Raw genomic sequence first — 23,514 nt, 5'->3', positions numbered from 1 at the left:
TTATCTTATTCTAATAAATGCTGTTTTTTAAAACTTTATATTTATCAAAGAATCCACAAAACAAAATATTAAGCAGCAAAAGTGTTTTCAGCCCAAAAGTTTGGGTTCAGTAAGATTCTTTTTTTTTTTTTTTAAGAAATTAATACTTTTATTCACCAAGGATGAGTTGACCAAGGATGATCAAATTGACAGTAAATAACTTTTATTATGTATAAATGCTGTTCTTTTGAACTTTCTATTCATCAAAGAATCTGTATCACGGTTTCCATGAAAAATAATAAACAACACAGCTGTTCAGCACAGATAATAAGAAATATTTCTTGAGCAGCAAATCAGCATATTAGATTGATTTCTGAAGGATCATGTGACACTGAAGATTCCTGCCATCACGGAAATAAAATATATATTAAAAGGGAATGCAGTTATTTCAAATTGTAATAATTTGTACTATATTTTTGATCAGATAAATGCAGCCTTGGTGAGCATAAGAGACTTCTTTCAAAAACATTAAAAAATCTTACAGACTGCAAACTTTTGAACGGTAGTGTACAAGCGAGGACACATCATGTATACACATACTGTACATGTCAGACACAGCTTTGATTTGTAGCACTGTCAGTGTCTGGGACTTACAGATTGATCATACTCAGCACCCATCCCCTCCATCAGTGCCAGCTTCTAAGTTTAGTGTGGCTTCTGGGCCGTGGTATCTGGTGGGAAATGGCAGGGTAGAGCTCTAATCCCCTAAACCTTCTCTGGGAGTAATAATAGCCATGCTAATGAGAAAGCCTATCCTCCTACTGAAAGGAAGCTTGGGCACAGGAGTGTGTTCCTATTTCAGTGCATAGTGAGAGTTAGTATGTTTATGCTAATGTTTGCCTCTTGATACTTTAATTTCAAACTATAATGCTTAGTAACTTTATTTACATGCAGTACTGTCCGGTCAGTTTCAGATCAGCTTGTAAGAATAAATTGTTGAATTTGAATTTAAAGCTGAGTGCTCATGTTCTCCATGTGCTATTTCTGTCTTTGCAGGGATGCTCACCATTACAGACTTTATCAACATTCTCCATCGTTACTACAGATCTCCCATGGTAATCCTAAAAAAAAAAAAATTATCAGTTTCCACAAAAATATTAAGCAGCACAACTGTATTATAACATTGATAATAATAAGAAATGTTTCTTGAGCAGCAAATCAGCATATTAGAATGATTTCTGAATGATCATGTGACAAATTGAGCTTTGCATCACCGACATAAATTACATTTTAAGATATATTAGAATAGAATACAAATTGTAATTAATTTTCACAATATTACTGTTTTACTGTATATCTGATTAAACAAATGCAGCCTTGATGAGTTTTCTTTCAAAAAATTTCAAAGACATAAAAAAAAAAAATCTTACCAATCCCAAACATTTGAATGGTGATGTATCCAGAATTAGATATCGGATATAAACAAAGATCATGTACTTTTTCTGTTTTAGGTTCAGATCTATGAGCTGGAGGAACACAAGATTGAAACATGGAGAGGTGATTGTGTAGAGTTTTGAGAATAAATATGTATTTGCACACACATTGTAATGGTTTAAAGTAGTAGCTCTATGTGTTCCCTCTTCCAGAGGTCTATCTACAGTATTCTCTCAACTCCCTGATCAGCATCACACCTGACGCCAGGTAAAGCAGGACATCTACAGCACTTTGTTTGCCCTTTCTTTTATCTTTCCAGTGACAGAGAGTTGTGTTTCCTGTTGGCAGCCTCTTCGAAGCCATTTATTCCTTACTGAAGAACAAGATTCACCGGCTACCCGTCATAGATCCAGAGTCGGGGAACGTCCTCCACATACTCACCCATAAACGCATCCTCAAGTTCTTACACATCTTTGTAAGAGCTTTTACATTGTACTTTTGATATCACATTTCATTAAAGGTGCACTCAGTCATTTTACCTCATTGGACCGTACGCGGAGCTTCAGGACCTCAGACCAGCTCTTTGTCTGCTTTGGAGGTCAGCAGAAGGGAAAGGCTGTCTCCAAACAAAGACTTGCCCACTGGTTAGTGGAGGCTATAGTCTTGGCATACCAGGCCCAGCGTTTACCATGCCCCCTCGGAGTGAGAGCTCACTCTACGAGAGGAGTGGCATCTTCTTGGGCATTGGCGCGGGGCGCCTCGATAGCAGACATCTGTAGAGCTGCCGGCTGGGCGACGCCTAACACGTTTGCGAGATTCTATAATCTCCGTGTAGATACCCGCGCTGCGGGGCGGGGTGCGCGTGGCGAAGCACGCACGCCAACTGTCATTGGCTTGTTTAGTTAACACTCGAAGGTGATTGGGCTCTCGGGCGAGATCCCAATTCGTCAGTCACTGACGTAACGTCTCCGTTCCCTCCTTCAGGGAACGAGGGTTACACAAGTAACCTAGACGTTTTTTTTTCACATAAATAAACGAATAGTACTACTGTTTAAAATGATGCCCACTTCAGTGGGATGACAAAAAGCTGTCTTAAAATGTGGTCACATTTACTATCATTCTGCACATTTTTGTGCAATTTGTGTAATACTACATATTCACCACTAGTATAAGTTTAAAATGACTGTCATGTCAGCTAGCAAAACATAACAACTGAATGCACTTTCAACGCAATCTCATGAAAAAAACTTAACTAGTTTACAAAGTGGCGAGTTCTTTTGAACTTGTACCACACCATTCATGCGGAAATTTATGGTTTTTAGAATAAAAGGTTAAGCATGGAGGTCAACCTGAACCCCATCCCAAAACCAAACCACCATTGGGGTGTAAACAGATTGTATGAATTCATACGAATTAGCCATCAATTCACCACAATGTTAATCATTTGCCATGAGACTGTTGCCATGAAATGCTTATGCTGACTGTCACCATAGCTTTGCACTGATGAGTATTTGCTTTTCGAATCTCAGGGCTCTATGATCCCAAAGCCACAATTCTTACAGAAGCGGATTGAGGAAGTGAAAATTGGAACATTCAAGACCGTCGCAACTGTCAGAGAGACAGAAACGGTTTATGACGCTTTATCAATATTTGTAGAGCGACGGGTCTCAGCCCTGCCTGTTGTCAACGAACAAGGTACTGTGTATGGCTGTTTGCTTGTGTTTTTCTGCTTTGTCTTTAACTTCTGAAGGTCTTCTGAGTGGTTTCTTCTATTTGTCATTCTCTTTAGGGAAAGTGGTGGCACTTTACTCCAGATTTGATGTCATTGTACGTAGACTCACGTTCGACACCTTTTTTTTGTTGTTGTTACAATGGATGACTTTCACATGTACTTAACGAAGAATAAAGTTGGTATCATCTTTATTTACATGTACTCCAACAGAATTTGGCTGCGCAGAAAAACTACAACAACCTGAACATGACGATGCAGGAGGCCATTCAAAGCCGCTCGTGCTGCATTGAGGGGGTGCTGAAGTGTTACCCTCACGAAACCCTCGAAACCATCATCGATCGTATTGCTGAGGCAGAGGTAGTCGCCATGTTACATATGGCATCATGACTGCTCACATCCTATTTCTTCATTATAGTGTTCAAGAACTGATGTTTTTTTTTTTTTTCATTTGCATCAGTTGAAATGTCATCTACTCTGACCAAAGGTCCTTACGCTGTTTCTGTCAGGTTCACCGTCTAGTGCTGGTGGACACCGAGGATGTGGTGAGGGGAATCGTCTCGCTCTCTGATTTGCTTCAGGCTCTGGTCTTGACTCCTGCAGGCATTGAAGCACTTTTCTCTTAACACCAGTGGAGGGCTCCCTCTCCACCATCATCTTCATTTCATATCCTCTGATACCAGGTAGGCAGACTGTCTTTTGTGCTTGTTGCTGACTGCTGTCAGCAGAGGTGCTGTTTTTCTCCTCCTTCATCTCTCAGATGAACCATCCCTCCATTTCTGCAAACATCTCAGGAAAAAAGGTACACAAGGTGTCACCTGGGCGGTACCTTTTCAAAAGGTACATCTTTGTACCTTTTTTACCCTTAACGGGTGCATATTAAAGCCTAAAGATAACAGGTGTGCATATTAGTACCTATATGGCATATATTAGTACCTTTTGAAAGGAGACAGCCTGTGTACTTTTCTTTTCTGAGTGTATCTGTTATGTCACTGAACGGAAAGTACATTATAATGTCATTATAATGTTTGCTCTGGAGTACATGGGCTTTTTAAGTCTTTGGAGACAACTTTCATACAACATGCAAATATTTGCTTTAGAAGAGAGAGACTGTTTCTATTATTGTGACCAAAACAATTTTTTAATGAAGGGAATTGTTTTTTTTTTCTTTGTTTTCCAGAATTTTGTCCTAAAGCAAACCATGAGCCTTGAAGTTGAATGCTTGAAGACAGAACGTTTAAATATTTTTAATGTTTGGGGCACTTTGGGATTTTATGTATCACTTACACACAGAAGAGAGAGACTGTTTCTATTATTGTGACCAAAACAATTTTTTAATGAAGGGAATTGTTTTTTTTTTTCTTTGTTTTCCAGAATTTTGTCCTAAAGCAAACCATGAGCCTTGAAGTTGAATGCTTGAAGACAGAACGTTTAAATATTTTTAATGTTTGGGGCACTTTGGGATTTTATGTATCACTTTAAACATGTCTAATTATATTTTGCAATTTTACTTGTATATTTGTATAATTTATTAAAGAATTGCCACATAATAATTTGAATTGTGCTAGTTCTATGAAAGCTAAAACTAGAGATATTTTGTTACATATCGTGTAATAATGCTAACCCTCTTAGCCTTTTTTTATAACATTTTTGATCCTCACATTGTAAACAAATCATGCAAGTTATTTAGTCATATGATTCACTGAAGTTTTCCTACAGACTTTTCATGCTTAGTGGATTTACAATGTTATGTTGCACAAATGTTCTTTTTTTCCTATACAACATGATTAATGCAATAATTGTACTGCATTATTATTTGTTAAAGAAAGAGTTGTCTGGGTGAAAGATTTGCTGAAAAGCCTCCGACTGCACTGAATCTGCACTCTCAGAAATAAAGGTATGAAAGCTGTCACTAGGGCAGTACCTTTTCAAAAGCTACACCTTTGTACATAAACAGTACAACTTAAAGTACATATTAGTACCGAAAAGCTACCGCCCCAGTGCCAGCTTTTGTACCTTTTTTTTTTTTTTTGAGAGGGTATGATTCTTGGTTCCTTATGCACCAAGAATGACTAAAGGAATATATTTTCCTCCTGGATATAGACACTGTCCACCATTTTTTGTGATCATGTTTAAAGACACTAATTCATTTTATATATATATACAGTATATATATATAATTTGTAATATTTCATTTTTAGAGTGATTCAATACAACAAAATAAAATAAATAAAAACTGGGGATGGCAAATACGGAGTTCAATGTTTGAGTTGTTGGTGCATATATTTACCAGAGGTGTATCCATATACATCCTGCTTTTCACTGTTAGCAAACAGTGTCATGCTAAGTAATTATGACTTGCTAAGTAGGAGATTAACAACCTAAATTGCTTCATTTGCGCTTCAGACCAGTTTAAACACCTACATTTATTTCAGTATGTAGCTAGCACCTTTGACATTAAATATCTCAAACACTGACTAATGTTTTGAAGCACTTAATCCATAAAACTATGTCCCTGACAAATGTCTTAAGACACTGTGAACAAGTTAATGCTGTTCAAATACAATTAAACTAAACACTTTATAATAAGACTGCATAAGTTAACATTACCTAGGCAATAGTTAACATGAACTTACAGTAACAGTAGGCTAATAAAACACTTTTACAGCATTAATCTTTGATCATTTCAATTTCTACTAATACATTTAACATTAAGCTATAATATATGCATAATAGTATGTTTATGACTTAACATTAAGTGAGATTGGAAAATGCTGTAAAATTATTTACATTTTAGCTCCTGATACACATTAATTAATGTATAGAAGCTTACTGTAAAGTGGTACCACCAAAGTACAGATGGAGAAGCTCGAATGCCATGTGTCAACTGTTTTATGGTCACAGTGATACTTTCATTCTGATAAGGGAGAATGTTTGAGTGCACACTTAAAAACGACAGCCTCAGTGCACAATTTTCTCCAACTTAAAATCATTATTTACTGCAGTACTAAAGTTACATTTTCAAACAATAAAATACAAGATTCCTATCTTTATTTTTGGAAGTGGAGTGTTTGGTGTATTGACAGTCATTTAATTCTGCAGTTTTAAATGCTGTACATGGCCGCTATTGAGTTTACTAAAAACACACATGCCACAGTCTGCCACCCTTGTTTGTAATGCAATCATTCAGCAACAGAAAGTCAAACACATTTGGGAAGGAAGAGCACTCACTGTCTCGCTGGATGGAATGGGTTACAGTCACAGTTTCTGAGCTGGATATTTTCTCTTGAATGAATTCCCCCTGAAAGAATGGACCGAGATAAAGACAGCACTGCGCCACATGGGTAAGCACTCCTGGGAACAGTCTTTCTTCAAAAAACATGTTTTACTTGTTTATTGGTTCTCTAAATAGCACAGATTGCATTAATAGTTGATATTTAATATATAGGCCTTTCGCAGATGCTTTTATCCAAAACAACATATTTTTATTTAAATAAACATTGCTAAAATTGCCACTTTTGGGGATTCATATGTAAACTTCACAAACTTTCAAATCCTAGTCCCAATTTATTAATTACTAGGACTCATTATTAAAAGCAAGTTATGTGAAAGAGGGACAACAAATGCACTGTAAAAAATAAGTGTCATTTTAACTAAAATTTTGTAAAAACGCTATGGAAAAAAACTGTTCATAGGTTAACAGTAAGTTCCCGTACTATATACAGGGAAAAACTAAAATATCTAACCAGATATTTCATGTAATTTTACAGTAAAATGCTGTTAATTTAGAAGTAAAAATAACAAATCAATGTATAATTTACAGTCAAAAACTATAAACTGATATTCCCAGAATTCCCTGCATGACACTCCACATTTGAAAGGATTTTGTTTAAATAATCATGTTTTTTTTAGTAGTTTTTGTTATTAGTTATGTATATTTGTGCTTTGTTACATCTTCAGTTGTTTAATGAAAGTTGAATGCATTATTTAAGTATCATGTGTGTTACCATGATGGTGTTTTGTGTTTGCATGAATGACTCTGTGCACCTTCTATATATTAGTATACTTCTGCTTGTGGCAAAGCTACTTGTGATGAGCTTTGATTCTTGTGTGGCTTTCTCTTTTACCACCTGCATTATTATGGTGGTTGTCAGTATGTTAAAGGTACAAAACAGATTTTAATAGCAGTGTGCATTGTTGAATTTACTGGTTTACATTCAAATTTTCTTGTTTTTAAATTACAGTTTTATACTGTAAAATTTACAGTTTTTGGCCGTAAATGTGTTTACAGTTTTTCTGTATTTTTTGCAAAATTATTCTGGCAACCACAGCTGCCAAAATTATTTTGTAAAAACTACAGATTTTTTTTTACAGTGTAGGGAAAAAATCTGTATGTATGGTTAGACTGAGAGGAGTTATTATTTACAATGGTTTGATATTCCAATGTTTCTTCAGCAAAAAGTTTGGAATAAAAGGGAAGAAGAAACACAGGAAAGGACACAAGGGTGTTGTAATCGCAAACAAAAATGCTCTAGGTAAGCATGAAAGCAAACACAATGTTACATAAGTAAAGATGTAGACCGAGCATTTCATGAGGATTAACGGCATGGTTGTGTTGACAGAGATATTCAAATCTATAAATTCAGACATAGGACCGCTGATCCTTACAAAGGTTTAAAATGCTCGTAAACTAATTCTGACTGAGCTGGTTTAATCTTTACGTTTTAGAGGCTGAGCCTGAAACTAATCCTGACAATCCAGACGTGGTAGACGTACCCCAGCCTGAACTCGCTGAAGCATCCTATACTTCCTTCAGACAGATCGCTAATACTAAGAGGCACGTTCTTCTCTCCAATCTTTACACAGCATAATGTGTTATTTCTTGTAGTTTTCGTACAACATGTTTATGTTTTTACTTTTTTTGGACTTAAAAGGTGTAAACCTGTGGCCAAGATCTTGGAAGGTGAAAGCAAACCACAACATTTCCAGGTTAGAGTTCAATATAATTTGAGTAAAAGTTTCAAAGTTTGAACACAGCCTTTCTTATTTCTTGTTTATAGATGATAAAGCTGTTATTCTTAATATTGAAAGCCAAAATCTGTTCTTCCTAAGATCTCCATCAATATAACAGAGGCTAGGCAGCTAGTCGGGGACAATATAGACCCTAGTGTCGTGATTGAAATTGGAGATGAGAAAAAGCAGACGTCTGTGAAAGAAGGAACCAACTCTCCTTTTTACAATGAGGTGAACATACTGTCTTTGATGGACACTTTCTGATAATGGCAAGAATTTAACAGCCATGTTCTTCTCGCCCCAACAGTATTTTGTGTTTGACTTCTTTTGCAATCAAGACTTCTTTTTTGACAAAGTCATCAAACTATCAGTAAGAGCTTAGGCTACTCTATGTAAAAAAAAAATTGTTTTCTTGACGCAACCTGCAAAGCTCACATTGGTGCACTTCTCCCAAAGGTCATGCACTCAAAGATCATGAAGAGCTACTGTGTGGGAACCTTCAAGATTGATGTTGGGACAGTTTACTCCCAACCTGGTAAACAGTTGCTCACATCTTCAACTATAGATAGATACAAGTTCAGAATCTGGCCTGAGATTTGGATTATTGGTTGTTCTGCTTGTAAAACAACACTAAATCTTGTGCTTGCTGTGCCAGGCCATCAGTTCATCAATAAGTGGGCCACGCTCACAGACCCCGCTGACATCCGCACAGGGGTGAAAGGTCACCTGAAGTGTGATATCGGCGTGTCAGGAAAGGGTGATGTTGCAGCACCATCCCAGAAGTTCAGTGATGCCGAGGAACAGATAGAAAAGTAAGATCTGAGTTTTTATGGCATTATAAAGATTGAATGTAATATTTAAAAAATCTCTATTTTAAGATAATCATTCTGAATGATAATCATTCTGAATCATTTGTCCTCCCCCAGGCACCTCCTGCTTCCTGAAGGCTTAAACCCTGAACGGCCGTGGGCTCGGTTTTATGTGATAGTGTACCGTGCAGAAGGTCTTCCCAGAATAAACTCCAGTATTATGGCCAACGTGACCAAAGCCTTTGTTGGAGACACGACAGCCCTCATAGATCCTTATGTAGAGGTGTCATTCTTCGGTCAAGTTGTAAGCTTGCAATCCAGTGCTTATTACAAAAAAAATGGAAAAAACAAAATAATCTGTCATTATTAATTACCCTCATTGAGTGTTATTTTAGTATTATTTATATATGATTATAGTATTTGTTAATTATAATGATATACAGTATTAATAGTAATTTTATTTATTTTTATTAGTTTTATTTTTATTTTGAATATGTCTATACAGTTTTATTTTTATTTTGAATATGTCTATACAGTTTTATTTTTATTTCAATTTTAGTCATTTTAATCCTTCAAATGTAACTTATTTTGTTGTTGAGGCAACATTTCCAATTTTCGTTTGTATTTATTGTTTTAAGTTTAAATTGTTCCTCTAATAATTATATTTTATTTTATTTCTGCATTATTTCAATTAATTGGCGTCTCGCATTGTCATGCAGGAGTGCCGCATTTTTAAGACGGCATGTCAGTTTTAAAAAGTTTAACTGTCTCTTTAAGAACGCATATTGCATAAGAGCAATTGGTGCTTTTTGGTGGTTTTTGGTTTTGTTTGTTTTTTGTTTGTTTGTTTATAGCGTATTATTTTAGTAGTATGGTTAATATTATGGTATACTGGTCAGTAACTGTGGTTGTATAGCAATATATATATATATATATATATATATATATATATACACACACACACACACTACCGTTCAAAAGTTTGGGAACAGAACGATTTTTCGTTTCTTATGCTCATCAAGGCTGCATTTATTTGATCAAAAATACAGGAAATACATTTATATTGTGAAATATTATTACAATGTAAAATAACTTTTTTCTATTTTAAAATACATTAAAATCGAATTTATTCCTGTGATGCGCAGCTGAATTTTCAGCAGTTATTACTCCAGTCTTCAGTGTCACATGATCCTTCAAAAATCATTCTAATATGCTGATTTATTATCAGTGCTGGAAACTTTTGTGCTGCTTCATATTTTTTGGAACCTGTGATACTTTTTTCAGGATTCTTTGATGAATAAAAAGTTAAAAAGAAGAGCATTTATTTAAAATAGAAATCTTTTCTAACAATATACACTACAGTTCAAAAGTTTGGGGTCAGTAAATTTGTATTCTTTCTTTTTTTGAAAGATGTGTCATGTGACTCATTAGTGTTACAAGGTCTCAGGTGTGAATGGGGAGCAGGTGTGTTACATTTGGTGTTATCACTCTCACTCTCTCATACTGGTCACTGGAAGTTCAACATGGCATATACAGTCGTGGTCAGAATTATTGGCACCCTTGGTCAATATAATCAAAGAAGGCTGTGAAAATAAATCTGCATTGTTAATCATTTTGATTTTTTATTTGAAAAAATTCACAAGTATCTAACCTTTCATTGAACTAAAACAATTGAAAATGGGGGGAAATATCATTATGAAATAAATGTTTTTCTCAAATACACATTGGACACAATTATTGGCACCCATAGAAATTCTTATGAGTAAAATATCTGTGAAGTATATTCCCATTCATATTTACAATTTTGAGCATACCAGGGTGATTATGAACATGAACTTATCCAGTCATGGCTTCCTGTTTCACAGGAATATAAATAGGAGGGAAAACAAAGGCCAAATTCTTTTAATCATCCATCACAATGAGAAAAACCAAAGAATATATTTCTGATGTGCAGCAAAAGATAATTGAGCTTCACAAATTAGAAAGTGACTTTAAGAAAAGGAGCTAGAGCAGTGAAAATTCCTATTTGTGTGTCTATATTGTCCTAATGCACGGTGAGGAGGAGAGTTTGAGTGGCTAAAGACTCTCCAAGGACCACAGCTGGAGAATTGCAGAAAATAGTTGAGTCACAGGGTCAGAAAACCTTAAAGAAAATTGTCAAACAGCACCTACATCACCACATGTTGTTTGGGAGGGTTTCAAGAAAAATTCTCAGAGTTCGTCCAAAAACAAACTCCACAGTTGAGTTTAATGAATACATTCAAGCTCTTTTTGAGTGTCACAGTTGTTAGAAATGTTCAGTTCTTTGTAATCGACAAACTTTGTGGTAACTATTTGGTAACAAGGTCGCAGAAAATTTGTGGGGCACAGATTTTTTATTTAAAAAAGAAAAATAATTATATAATTTTTTTGTAGTTAAAATTACTAAAAATCAAAACTGTAATGTACTAAATGTCATTTGAACAGATTATGTCAAAATTATGTTACTGTTATATGATTTTAGGAGTGGGGGTGGGAAAACATTTAAGATCTTTAGGAAGGCATGATACATGCCATTATTCTTAAACACCTGAAGAACTAGCAATTATATGATTATACATATAGTATGACCCCTTTAAATGTGTACATGTTTATTCAGGTAACTTTGGGAACTTAATTGATGGTACTGCGCAGCCTACTTCAAAAAAAAAGCTTGAAGATGTCTCAGTGACCACTCCACTTCTGGACACTGCAGCAACAATGCCCTGCAAATCTACTACAACACCAGAAAGACCTCTTTTCGGAGATGCACAGAGGTGCTTGGATCAAACAACACTAACAAGTTTATACCTTCATTAATTAATGGAAAATACCTTTAGTCATGAACAAAACTGGCCCCATAATCTTGTTTGTGCAGGCACTACATGCACTTGCCCATCGGAGCGCAAAAGCCCTGTGTGTATGTTTATAGCAGCTGGGAGGATCGAGCATACCGACTCCATCATGCCAACATGCTGGACACAATTGCCCTGATGTTTGTATGTGAACCCTCAACCTAGTAATCTTTTATCACATTGCCATGAAATCAGTTTGTAGTTCATGTGATTCTTTTCATTTAATGTTAATCAGGAGGAGGGAATCGCTAAGGTGGCGGAATTGGATAAAATGTTGTCTCCAGAAGCAATGACTCTCATGCACCTTGTTCTTCGGGAATTTAGAAGAGATGCCAGGTAGGTCTAAAGGCCATAGGGAATCCCTGTGGAATTAATGTAGATATTAAGTGATAACAGAACAAAAGCTCTTTACCATTATTAGCATACTGTTAATGTTCATACATAATGTTAATAGTTTTATGTTCCAATTTCGTACCTTATACCAGTGGTTCCCAACCCTGGTCCTGGAGGCACCCCAACACTGCACGTTTTGCATGTCTCCTTAATCAAACACACCTGATTCAGGTCATCATCTCATTAGTAGAGACTCCAAGACCTGAAATTGGAGCGTCAGAGAAAGGAGACATGAAAAATGTGCAGTGTTGGGGTGCCTCAAGGACCAGGGTTGGGAACCACTGCCTTATACACCATGACAGGGTGAAACTAATTTCTGAACACCCAATAGGTGTCACTGTTGTGTTAGTTATTACTTTTGTATCACTGTTCTGCATTATGAAAGGAAAATATTTTCATAGCAAAATCAAGTGTTTTATTTCACAAGATCAAAGAAAATGTATTGCTCATGAGCCCTATAAGAGGTTTGTTCACCCAAAAATGAAAATTCTGTCTTAATTTACTAACTTGTCTGACTTTCTTTATCCGTGGTCCATTATTATTTATTTTTTATTTTTTAGTCCATACAATGAAAGACTGTGGGATCTACTGTTGTTTTGGACCCCACTGACTTTCATTGTATGGACAAAAACAATTGGGACATTTTTCTTTAGTGTTCCACAGAGGAAAGATACAGGTTTGTAAAAACATGAGTACATAATGAAAGAATTTAAATTTGGGGGTGAACTATCCCTTTAATGTACTCTCTTCAATGAAATTCTAAAACTGTGTCCTAATTATGTTTCTGCTGGATGTAATGGTATGTTTACTGCAGTGAGTTTATTGCTTTTGCTGAAAAGAAGGTGAAGGCAAGCATCTTGACCTTACTGGACAAAAAGAGGCTCACTCTGTGCAAACAGGAGCTGGTGAGTCTATTCTGTGCATGCTCTCATTTTTTTTGTAAAAAAATCTGTAAAACGTCATTCTAACCCTTTTTATAATTTTAAAAAATTCTTTATTTATTTTTTACTATTCCTGTATGACTATGAATTACTGCTCATTGCGGCTTTTCCTCCACAGTCTAGTCCAACTCATTCATTTCACATCCAAAATATAAAATTTGTAAAGAAATTAATTTGTAGGTTCAATAAAAAAAAAAAAGTGTTGCTGCTGTTTAGGAAAGTATGACTGAAGTAGCTGGAGGACTCCTTGAGCCCAAGAGGAGATCTTTGACTGTAAAAGAGATGATGCTGGAAGTCCAGAAAATTAAAAAGAAACTGAGATTCCTCGTGGAAGAGGTTGTTATTTTGTGTCACTATTATATGCACATCCTTGACCTCTTATATGTATAATGTAAGTCTCCATCATTACTAATATTTCTCTTCATCTCACGCCTTTCTTAGCCTCAACACACTTTACCAGATGTGTTTGTGTGTCTGGTCAGTAATAACAAGCGTCTGGCGTATGCCAGAATCCCTGCTCGTCACCTACTCTTCTCACAAAGCCCAGAGCAGAGAGGCCGAGACTGTGGGAAGATCAACACCCTGTTCCTCAAGGTCTGAACTCTGAAATCAAATGCAAATCACATAAAATAGAAAACTGACAAATGCTGAAATACATTTTGTTGGCACTTCTCCTGTAGCTTTTAAAAGGAAATGTATCTTTCAGCCTCCAGGGAAGCGAGGACCAGGGTGGACAGTCCAGGCTAAACTCGATGTGTATTTATGGCTGGGAACTTCCAGAGATTCATTCCACATGTTGGACAATCTCCCATCAGGCTTTGAACTGGAAGGTATCTCATCTGAGGACAGGACTGGCCCTCCTCCTGATTATTTACTCTACACAGGCAAGATTGCTCGGCACTCTGTGTTGTTTTTTTGTTTTTTTCCCCAGTGTCCATTCTTTTTATCTGTAACTGATTTGCATGTTGTCTTGCTGTTTGACCCTGTTTGTTGCTGGTTTGCAGAGCAGCACTTGTTCCAGCTGAGGGCTCATATGTACCAGGCTCGTGGTCTCATTGCAGCAGATAACACTGGCCTTTCAGACCCCTTTGCCTGGGTGTCTTTTCTGTCCAATAGCCAAAGCACTGGTGTAAGCATGAGTTTGTGTGATGATATTCTAGACAAAAATCCAATAGATGATGCTGTTAACTGCACCAGTATATTCTGTATTAGAATATTCTTTCACTAGTTTAGATTAGATACAAAGGCAGCGGCTATTTGCAGTAAGTGCAGATAGCAATAGATTCTATTTACACTGTTAAAATAGCAGGCTCAACACCACTATCACCAAATAACTTTGCATGATATACCATCAAATTTCAATGCAGCTTAAAATAAGTTTAACTCTTTCCAGCTGTTCGCAGAAAAAATGCATGATACAACATCCATAGTTATACAGATTATACAGTTAAACCAAATTCTTTTGAAAAACTTGTTTAAGGATAGATTTTGTTCAATTTGTTCATGTTTTTCACCCACTGACTTAATGACTAGTTGATTAACTAGTAATGACTAGTTAAACTATTATGGCCAAACAACACGCCAATAAACACAGTAATAAACACTGAAAGTCAAGATTAAACTGTGTATTATAGCGAACTGACAGAATTTCACCGTCTTTGATTTACCGTTTTGATCCACGTCCTCAAGCACCATTTTGACTAACATATTTCAGTTCCCGGTTTTACCGCTCATCAGTCGCTGCTCAATGTTGTGAGAACATACTCGGACAAAACCCTCCAGTTTTAAAAGTACACATTCCAATCAGTTTCAAAAATCTCTCTCCTCTTCGTGTCGATTAGTTTTCTTATTAGTTATTGCGTCAAAAAGACCACGGTGCGCGCTTTACCATCTACGCCACTGAAGCTGATGATTAAGTGCCGTCTTTTATAGTATTGACTATCCCTATAACACATTTGTGGGTGGAGCTACTGTAAATAGCCTCTATCAACAAGGCGGGCTATTTGCACTTAGTGTAAATAGACACTCCGGGAAAAAAAATCCATATACGCCTATAATGCGTATATCTGGCAACCCGACTGAGGCTGAGCCCGCATCCTCAATCACGACTCGCTCAAGGGAGGAGGCCATGTAACCTTTTCACTATGATAATATTTTTTTTTTAATCCAAATAGCTTGCTGAAATACTTATGCGGCTGCCTCATCACGTCAGCCATTCTGATCATGACCTGTCCCGGTGACCCTGATCACGCCCGACCTGCCTTCCGTTTCCACTAAACTCTCTCTCACACATACATACATTCTTCTCTTACATACACATATTTTCTTCAGACATACATACATTCTCCTTTCACATACATACATATATAGAATGTATGTGTGTGAGAGTAGAAATGTATGCATGTGTAAAGAGAATGTAAGTGTGTGAGAGTAGAAATGTATGCATGTGAAAGGAGAATGTAAGTGTGTGAGAGTAGAAATGTATGCATGTGAAAGGAGGATGTAAGTATGTGAAAGCAAAAATATATGTATGTGAAAGGAGAATGTAAGTGTGTGAGAGTGCCAGAATGAATTATGGCTTGTACGGCCCCTCATAAAACAAATAACCTTACCTTATAATGTGAAAAGGTCATTTACATTTGTTCATTTTATCATTTTTTTAGATCATCAAGCAAACTTTAACTCCTACATGGAATCAGCTGATCCTGATAAATAATGTGTGTCTGTATGGAGGGCTTTATGAAATGGTCCAGGAGCCACCGCTAGTTGTGATTGAGGTGTATGATGATGATGCAGTGGTGAGGAAAACACATTCACTTAAGTATACACACTACAGATGTAGGTCTTCTCCTAGTGTGGATTGTCCTGTTATTTAATTAACCCTTATATGCAGTTGAAAAAAGTTGTATTGTTTCTCTTCTACTTTGCAATATTTCTCAGTCTGTCTTAAATGTTTTGAGCTGAAGCAATGGTTTGCTCTCTCCAGGGTATAGAGTACCTGGGGTCGACAATGGCTGTTCCTGTAGTCAAACTGTCAGATGAGCGATACTCCCCTCCTCAGCTGCAGTACAGCCCTCTGTTCTGTGGCAGCCTGTCAGGAGGAGACATACTGGGAGCGTTTGAACTTATTCAGGTCCAGTCTAACAAACACAGCACATTTACAATGTAACAATGTAGTAATGCGGCTGAATCGGTTATTTATTACTATTACTAAAAATAAAATGCTATTTATATGTTCAACTAACATGTATAATCTAATGCAGAAAGTAATATGGTATCTGCTGTATATCTTGTCCCATGATCCTGTAGATCTCAAAGTCAGGAGAAAATACACTTCCTGATTTAGATGAGCCGGATGGAGGGGTTATTCCAGTACCCTCATACATTCGACCTGTGCTCTGCAAGTACAGAATTGAGGTGAACAATCCATGACTTGTGGTCAGTGTAAAGTACAAAAATAAATAAATAAAAACAGGGAAAACACTTTATTACCATTCTTATGAAAGCACGTTGCATTGCTCTCTAGTTAAGCTGACAATTGTAAATGTGAAAATATTTCAAGCAGTAAATTGTAAACAAATTACATGTCGTTGCATAGTGTGAGACAGATTTTGAGTTTCATTTCATACACTGATTGTAAACTTTGTGACTGTGTTTTCTTTTAGATTCACAGTCGTTAGTCATTTGAATCGAAGGCCATCATTATTCTTGAAAATCATTTATGAGCCATTGATTTCATGTGTTCATGAACAAAATCTAAGCCCCCTCATACAAAATTTTTTTATATATATTTATTTACTGTATTTTTTTTTATAAAACTGTATATGGATTTTTTTAAACAACATGCATACGGCACAGATTTAAATAATTCAGGTTTAACTGCATTGTTGCATTGTATAAACCTATTCAGGGCAATTCCTATAAATGCAACAAATTTTGGCTTTTGAGTTGGCTTTCTGCTAGATGTATTTACATCTTTCATGTGTCAACTTGTTACATCTTGTTCTGAAACCTTTAGTCAGAGCTTTTTCGTTTGGTGTCAAACCACTAAATCTCAAATCAATGATCTTTTCCCAAAAGTGTTATGAATTCCTCTTAGTTTTATAAGCATCTCTCAAATGTCATTCAATATCTGATCAGCGTTTACACATGTAGACAAAACTGTATGGTAGTAGTTGGAAATAGTCTTGTGGTCTACAGCATATATCAAGTCTCACTATTATTAGGTGTTACTACATTTGTGCTCAAAATTGCTTATGTGTAATGAAGTGTTTTGTCAATTACAAAATTGTAACATGGGTCTACTATTTTGACTCTTTGGTAAATAAATGTAGCTTTTTTTCAATGCACTATTAGTGTTTTGTCTGTACTATTTATACCAGTCTAGTTGAGTTTTTTGTTTCTGTGCACTGCAGGTGTTGTTCTGGGGCCTCAGAGAGCTGAAGAAAGTTCAGCTTTTGTCTGTCGATCGGCCCCAAGTTTTTATCAAGTGTGCAGGAGGAGGCGTCAACTCTTCAGTCATACAGAGTTACAAGAAAAACCCAAACTTCACAATACTTGTAGATGCCTTTGATGTGGTAAGCCAACTGCTGCAATAACAGGGTATATGGTGTTGTCCCCATCGCTCTGCTCACGTGATTCCTCGCTAAGCGTTCAGCTGATCTCAGCATGTCTGTGTCCGCTGTTATCTGTCTGTAGGAGCTGCCTGAAGACGAATACCTCCTCCCTCCTCTTACTATCACTGTGGTGGACTGGAGGGCCTTTGGGCGGAGCACACTTGTGGGTAGTCATATCATCAACAACCTGGCCTTATTCAAACACATCCCCACATTAGTTCAACAGCCTAAACCGGAACCCAAAAACATGGCAGGTAACGCACATCCCAGTTCTAGTCCCAGAGATTTTTGTCCCAACAAAAAATCTAACCTATACCTCTTGCATGAAATAATTAATGTCTAGGAAAAATACTATGATCCCCAGCCCCCAATAATATATAATCCCAGATGGTCTCGGACAGGATGCTTAATCTTGCTTTTTAATAAATCCCTAAACCCACTGAGCAATAAATAAAAATGATTGTCTAAATCTAATTTAAAGTATGGTTTGTTTTTGGCCTGTAGTGGCTCAGCTGTCTCTGCAGCAGAGTGTTGTGCCACCGCCTGATGAGGAGATCGCCATTGAAATAGAGCCGGAGGAAATAATCACCCCTGCCTCTAAAACTGAGCCAGACTTCCAGGACAAGAAGGTTTGTTTTTGAATTGGATACATTTGAGAAAACATCACATCAACACCAGTGTTACCAAATATGTATCTAAAACATCCTGCCCCCCCCCAAGTAGAAGCATATAAACACATGCATACATTACCAATCTACTATGACTTCATCAATGCCAGGTGTCGAAGAAGAGCAAACGAACATCTACGAAAAGGAAGAAACGCACCACAGCTGATGAGTCTGCTGATAATGTCATTGATTGGTGGTCGAAATACTATGCATCAATGGAGAAGATCCAACTGGTAAGCTTCCAAACTAGTTAAAGAATAAATAAATATATAAACCCTTTTTTTTTTTTGCTAACTAGTTCTACCACTACCACAACTTCTTTCTTAGGCAAAGCAAAAAGAAAACAAAGTTTGGGCCTTTTGACGACTGGGTTAAAACCTTCGAACTCTATCGAGGAAAGGCCAATGAGGAAGAAGGTTCTGCTGATGAAAGATTTGTTGGGAAGTTTAAGGTAAAGTGGTTTTGAAGTACCATTATATACATGGAGGCTTTTTAAGATCCAGGTCACAGAATTCCCATCATTGATTGTGCCATCAGGGCAGGTTCTGTCTGTACAAGCTGCCTGAAATGGATGATGAGGAGGAGGATGGATATTTGGATTCTGGGCAGTTTAAAATAAACCAGGGTATTCCTCCAAACACTGCCGTGGACGTCCTTATCCGTGTGTACATAGTTGCAGTAAGTGCAGTTTTTGATTCTGTTGAAAGTACTTATTGTACTCATTTTTGATAATTGTTACTTATTATTTGTTCATGCTTTAAAATGAAATAGATCTAGTTTCACTGATGAGGGTTATTTCTGGTCTGTTGCTGATTTGACTAGTGGACCAGGACACATTAAATTGATCAAAAGTGACAGTAAAGGCTTTTACAAGATTCCTATTTCAAAACAAATGCTTTTCTTTTGAGCTTTCTGTTCATCAATATTCACATGATACAGTCATTTGTCACTCTTTTATGCATTTTAGGCCTTCAACCTGCACCCTGCGGACCCAGATGGCAAAGCAGACCCTTACATAGTGCTGAAACTTGGGAAAACTGAGATCAAAGACAGAGCCAATTACATCCCAAAGCAGCTCAACCCAGTGTTTGGAAGGTGAACGAGCACAATGAACTTTGAAATTCTACTAACTCTGTGTTTCTTTGAGGTTCATTCTCTCTTCATCTTTCTCTGCTGTTCAGATCCTTTGAATTTCAAGCCACTTTCCCCAAGGAGTCCCTGCTAAGTATTCTCATCTATGACTATGACACTGTTGGCGGTGATGATTTGATTGGAGAAACACAGATTGATTTAGAGAACCGTTTTTACAGCAGGCATCGAGCTACCTGCGGCCTGCCTACTGAATATGCCATGTGAGTACTTATAACATTTTCATCTTCTATCGAAGTTATTTTCATGTCCACCTTTGATGCATCAATTGATGATCTCATGTGACCTAGAGAGGGTTATAATGCATGGAGGGACTGCATCAAGCCAACAGAACTGTTGATTAAGCTTTGCCAAGGAAACAAACTGGACAACCCTCACTTTTCTCCAGGACGTATTACCATTGGAAGCAAAGTTTTTACAGGGAAAACTGTATTTGCTGATGAAGGTAGGTAATTATTTTGGCGGACATCAAATATTGTTGATTAATAATTAAAGGAGAAATGTACCACAAGTATTTGCTTCTGTTTCACAGATCAGATGGTGGAGTCGTACGAGCACCTGGCTCTGAAGGTGCTGCAAAGGTGGTCTGAGATGCCCAATGGTGGTTGTAAACTTGTGCCAGAGCATATTGAAACTCGCGCACTCTACCTCAAAGACAAACCAGGAATAGACCAGGTGCTGTGTGTTGTTTAAAGGATTATGCAACCTTAATGCACTATATATACATTAAGAATGCATATATGAGTAATTTGGGTGGTGGAGTGATTCTCAGGGATGTTTCTCAGGGTCATCTGCAGATGTGGGTGGACATTTTTCCCATGGATATGCCTCATCCTGGCCCTCCTGTGGATATTTCCCCTCGCAAACCCAAAGGGTAAGATCCACTAAACATCTTACTGGGTTGTGCTGTAAAATTAATACTTGTTTGACACATCTTATGTTTTTTTATTTGTTTTTTTTATAAAGTTATGAGTTGAGGATCATTATCTGGAACACTGAAGATGTCATACTGGAGGACACCAACTTCATAACAGGACAGCAGTCAAGTGACATTTATGTCAAAGTGTAATCGCAAAAAGTGTATCACAATAAATATAGACAATCTTTAATTATTTATATATTGAAAAAGTCTCCCAATATATACTACTGTTTAAAAGTTTGGGGTCAGTAAGATATATGAGTGAATGTGTGTGTGTGTGTGTGTGTGTGTGTGTGTGTGTGTGTGTGTGTGTGTATATATATATGTTAGTTAATACTTTTATTCAGCAAGGATGCATTGAATTGATTCAATGAATTGAAATTCAGATTTACATTTACATTTGAAAAAATATTAAAACAGAAAACAGTTATTTTAAATTGTAATAATGTTTCACAGTATTACTGTCTTAGTGTATTTTTGACTAAATAATGCTGCATTTGTGAACATGAGACTTGCCGACCTCAAACTTTTGAATGGTAGTGTAGATATTGTTGCAAAAAGTTTTCTGAAAATTAATGCTTTAGTGTTTTAAGTAAACTCTGGTGAATTTCATGTTTTTCTTTAGGTGGTTAAAGGGGCTTGAGGATGACAGCCAGGAAACTGATGTCCATTACAATTCTCTGACTGGAGAGGGCAACTTCAACTGGCGCTTTGTGTTCCCCTTTAACTACCTGCCGGCTGAGAAAGTGGTGGTGATACAAAAGCGAGAAAGCATCCTCTCTCTGGACAAAACTGAACAGAAGATCCCTGCAGTCCTTGTTATGCAGGTGTGGGACTTTGAGAGGCTTTCTTCTGATGACTTCCTGGGTAAGAATCTCTTTTGTTTAACATGCTTACATTTGCATCTGTTTTATATGCATCACGTCCTCCCTAGAACCGCTCTGTTGTCACTCTTGATGGGATTTGACTTAGCTCACAGTCCCTCTACTTGAGTAGCAAAAACACACAATTATACCTAAGAAACTTGGCTTAAAATAGTTATTAATACTTCATGAAGATCATTTTTATGTGTCCATAGGCTCAGTGGAGTTGGACCTGCATGGGTTTCCACGTGGAGCTAAATCAGCTAAAGCTTGTAGGATGGAAATGCTGACAGAAACCACAGAGAACATCTCTATCTTCCAGCAGAAACGCTCCAAAGGCTGGTGGCCCTTCATTAAAGCTGGAGATCTCACAGTGTGTGAATTGAATTATTTCACTGAAAAAAAAAGTGTGAATTAAACTCTGTGTAAAGCTCAATGGCTCCTTGTTTGCAAACAATCTAAACCTAAACTTTTGACTAGTTTACTCTAAATGTAATTATGTTATCCGTTTTCATTTGTTCTATACAAAGCAGTAGGTATGGGAATGTCTTTACACAAACATGTGACCTAATAAAAGTAGTGTTTCAATTTTTCTTTTCGTAGGGGAAGGTAGAAGCGGAGTTTCATCTGGTAACAGCTGAAGAGGCAGAGAAAAATCCAGTGGGACGTGCACGCAAGGAACCAGAGCCTCTAGAGAAACCAAAGTAATGTGACTAATACACTTATTTTAACACCTATTTCAGATGTTTTTATTCATATTATTACCAGGGCTGTCAATCAAATTAAACACATACAGGCCAATATAATTAGAAAACTGAATTTAATTACATGTGTTTAAGGTAGTTCTACTCTATGTACTATATACTGTATGTGAATTATTTCTAATATCAAACTTTGACTTTTCTCTAGTCGTCCAGACACTTCCTTCTCCTGGTTTATGAATCCTTTCAAGTGCTTCTTTCACCTGATCTGGGGGAACTACAAGAAATACATCATTGCCGGACTGGTGCTGCTGATTGTGACCTTGTTCCTGGTTCTTATCTTCTACACCCTACCAGGGGCGATCAGTAGTAAGATAGTCAATGGGTAATCAAACACCCTGATTAAGTAACTGGACACAAATGAGCAGCACATATTTAACTTGTTATTGTTGTTGCTTTAATGATGCACACATTTAAACACTTGCTCTGCATATCTAACTTTTCTGATTTTAGGAACAATCTTTTATTTAATATGCACCAACAAATGTAACATCCACACAACATTAAATGTTTAATAATCTTTAAACCGCGTAAAACATTGAACATAGCACATGAAAACTGTAGGAAACATGTTTTATTAATCACATCCTACCTTCTGTAAACTGTCAGATTTTGTTCTACTTGTTGTGCATTGAATCTAGATGAAAGATTATGAAGTGACTTTCAAAATGACAGCAATAATTCAAAAATGAATATTTGTGTAAATGCAGTGACATAAAACAAGCGAGCACAACCCCAACGAGTCAATGTCATGTAAATTTGTGATTGTTACAAAGGGTTAAAATAACATTTTTCATAGTCTTTGTGAAACACACAGTGTATTGCCTTGTGTTGAAACCAGAAATGATCAAAAAAATTATAAAGCGATTTATTCTCAGCTTCTTGTTCTTTCTCAGAATACTAATTAAACTGAATTTATCTATAGCACTGGTAGTATGTTATGAAGTAAGAAATGTAGCTTTATGAAGTTCTGATTCAAAGACCAGAATAAGTCTGAAATGTTAATGTAGTATTTCAGTTGTTATTTTTAGTGTGGCTCTTGAATTATGGAAGCGACAGTCACAATACATGATGTGCACTTTTTTTGTAAGTCACTTTGGCTAAAAAAAAATACAACTAAGATAGCTGTAAGTGAATCAATAACCAAAACTGATAGGGCTCTTGGTTTACAATTTTCCCCATTACTGACACAATAACTGTACTCGTGAGCATTTTATCATAAAAATATTCCATACCTTTTCATACCAAAACATACCATTACATCAACCACCAAAACAGAGACTAATTTCCAGAAACTATAAACAGCATTCACCGCTTTTTCTGTTAAACCACATTTGCCTGCTCAAAATCGAACACACATATCAGCT

General features: G+C 36.6%; 2 protein-coding genes across 2 annotated transcripts; both read left to right on the top strand.

Moving 5' to 3' along the window:
• Window positions 1-1,034: 1,034 nt before the first annotated feature.
• Window positions 1,035-4,395, top strand: LOC107593029 (5'-AMP-activated protein kinase subunit gamma-1-like). The gene is made up of 9 exons (XM_016282608.1): window positions 1,035-1,094; window positions 1,491-1,536; window positions 1,626-1,680; window positions 1,762-1,888; window positions 2,943-3,108; window positions 3,203-3,240; window positions 3,356-3,502; window positions 3,652-3,825; window positions 4,323-4,395. The coding sequence occupies exons 1-8, from the start codon at window positions 1,038-1,040 to the stop codon at window positions 3,766-3,768; spliced, it is 753 nt and encodes a 250-aa protein (XP_016138094.1). The 5' UTR covers window positions 1,035-1,037; the 3' UTR covers window positions 3,769-3,825; window positions 4,323-4,395.
• Window positions 4,396-6,369: 1,974 nt separating this feature from the next.
• LOC107593018 (fer-1-like protein 6) lies at window positions 6,370-23,169 on the top strand. Its single transcript, XM_016282600.1, has 36 exons — window positions 6,370-6,486; window positions 7,598-7,677; window positions 7,871-7,979; window positions 8,077-8,131; window positions 8,255-8,386; window positions 8,463-8,525; window positions 8,612-8,690; window positions 8,811-8,967; window positions 9,082-9,284; window positions 11,603-11,759; window positions 11,861-11,981; window positions 12,073-12,173; window positions 13,045-13,135; window positions 13,388-13,507; window positions 13,613-13,765; window positions 13,878-14,055; window positions 14,176-14,300; window positions 15,835-15,969; window positions 16,158-16,304; window positions 16,481-16,588; window positions 17,587-17,748; window positions 17,870-18,041; window positions 18,292-18,416; window positions 18,566-18,688; window positions 18,754-18,906; window positions 18,993-19,133; window positions 19,423-19,550; window positions 19,637-19,807; window positions 19,895-20,049; window positions 20,137-20,279; window positions 20,390-20,478; window positions 20,571-20,669; window positions 21,149-21,390; window positions 21,602-21,759; window positions 21,990-22,090; window positions 22,296-23,169. Exons 1-36 carry the CDS (start codon window positions 6,452-6,454, stop codon window positions 22,474-22,476), a joined length of 4,692 nt encoding a protein of 1,563 aa, XP_016138086.1. The 5' UTR covers window positions 6,370-6,451; the 3' UTR covers window positions 22,477-23,169.
• Window positions 23,170-23,514: the final 345 nt, after the last annotated feature.

Source organism: Sinocyclocheilus grahami, unplaced genomic scaffold, assembly GCF_001515645.1.
Source record: "Sinocyclocheilus grahami isolate Dianchi unplaced genomic scaffold, SAMN03320097.WGS_v1.1 scaffold162.1, whole genome shotgun sequence".
Classification (NCBI taxonomy): Eukaryota; Metazoa; Chordata; class Actinopteri; order Cypriniformes; family Cyprinidae; genus Sinocyclocheilus; species Sinocyclocheilus grahami.
Note: the sequence above shows the minus strand (reverse complement) of the source record. Positions and strands in the feature narration are given on the sequence as shown.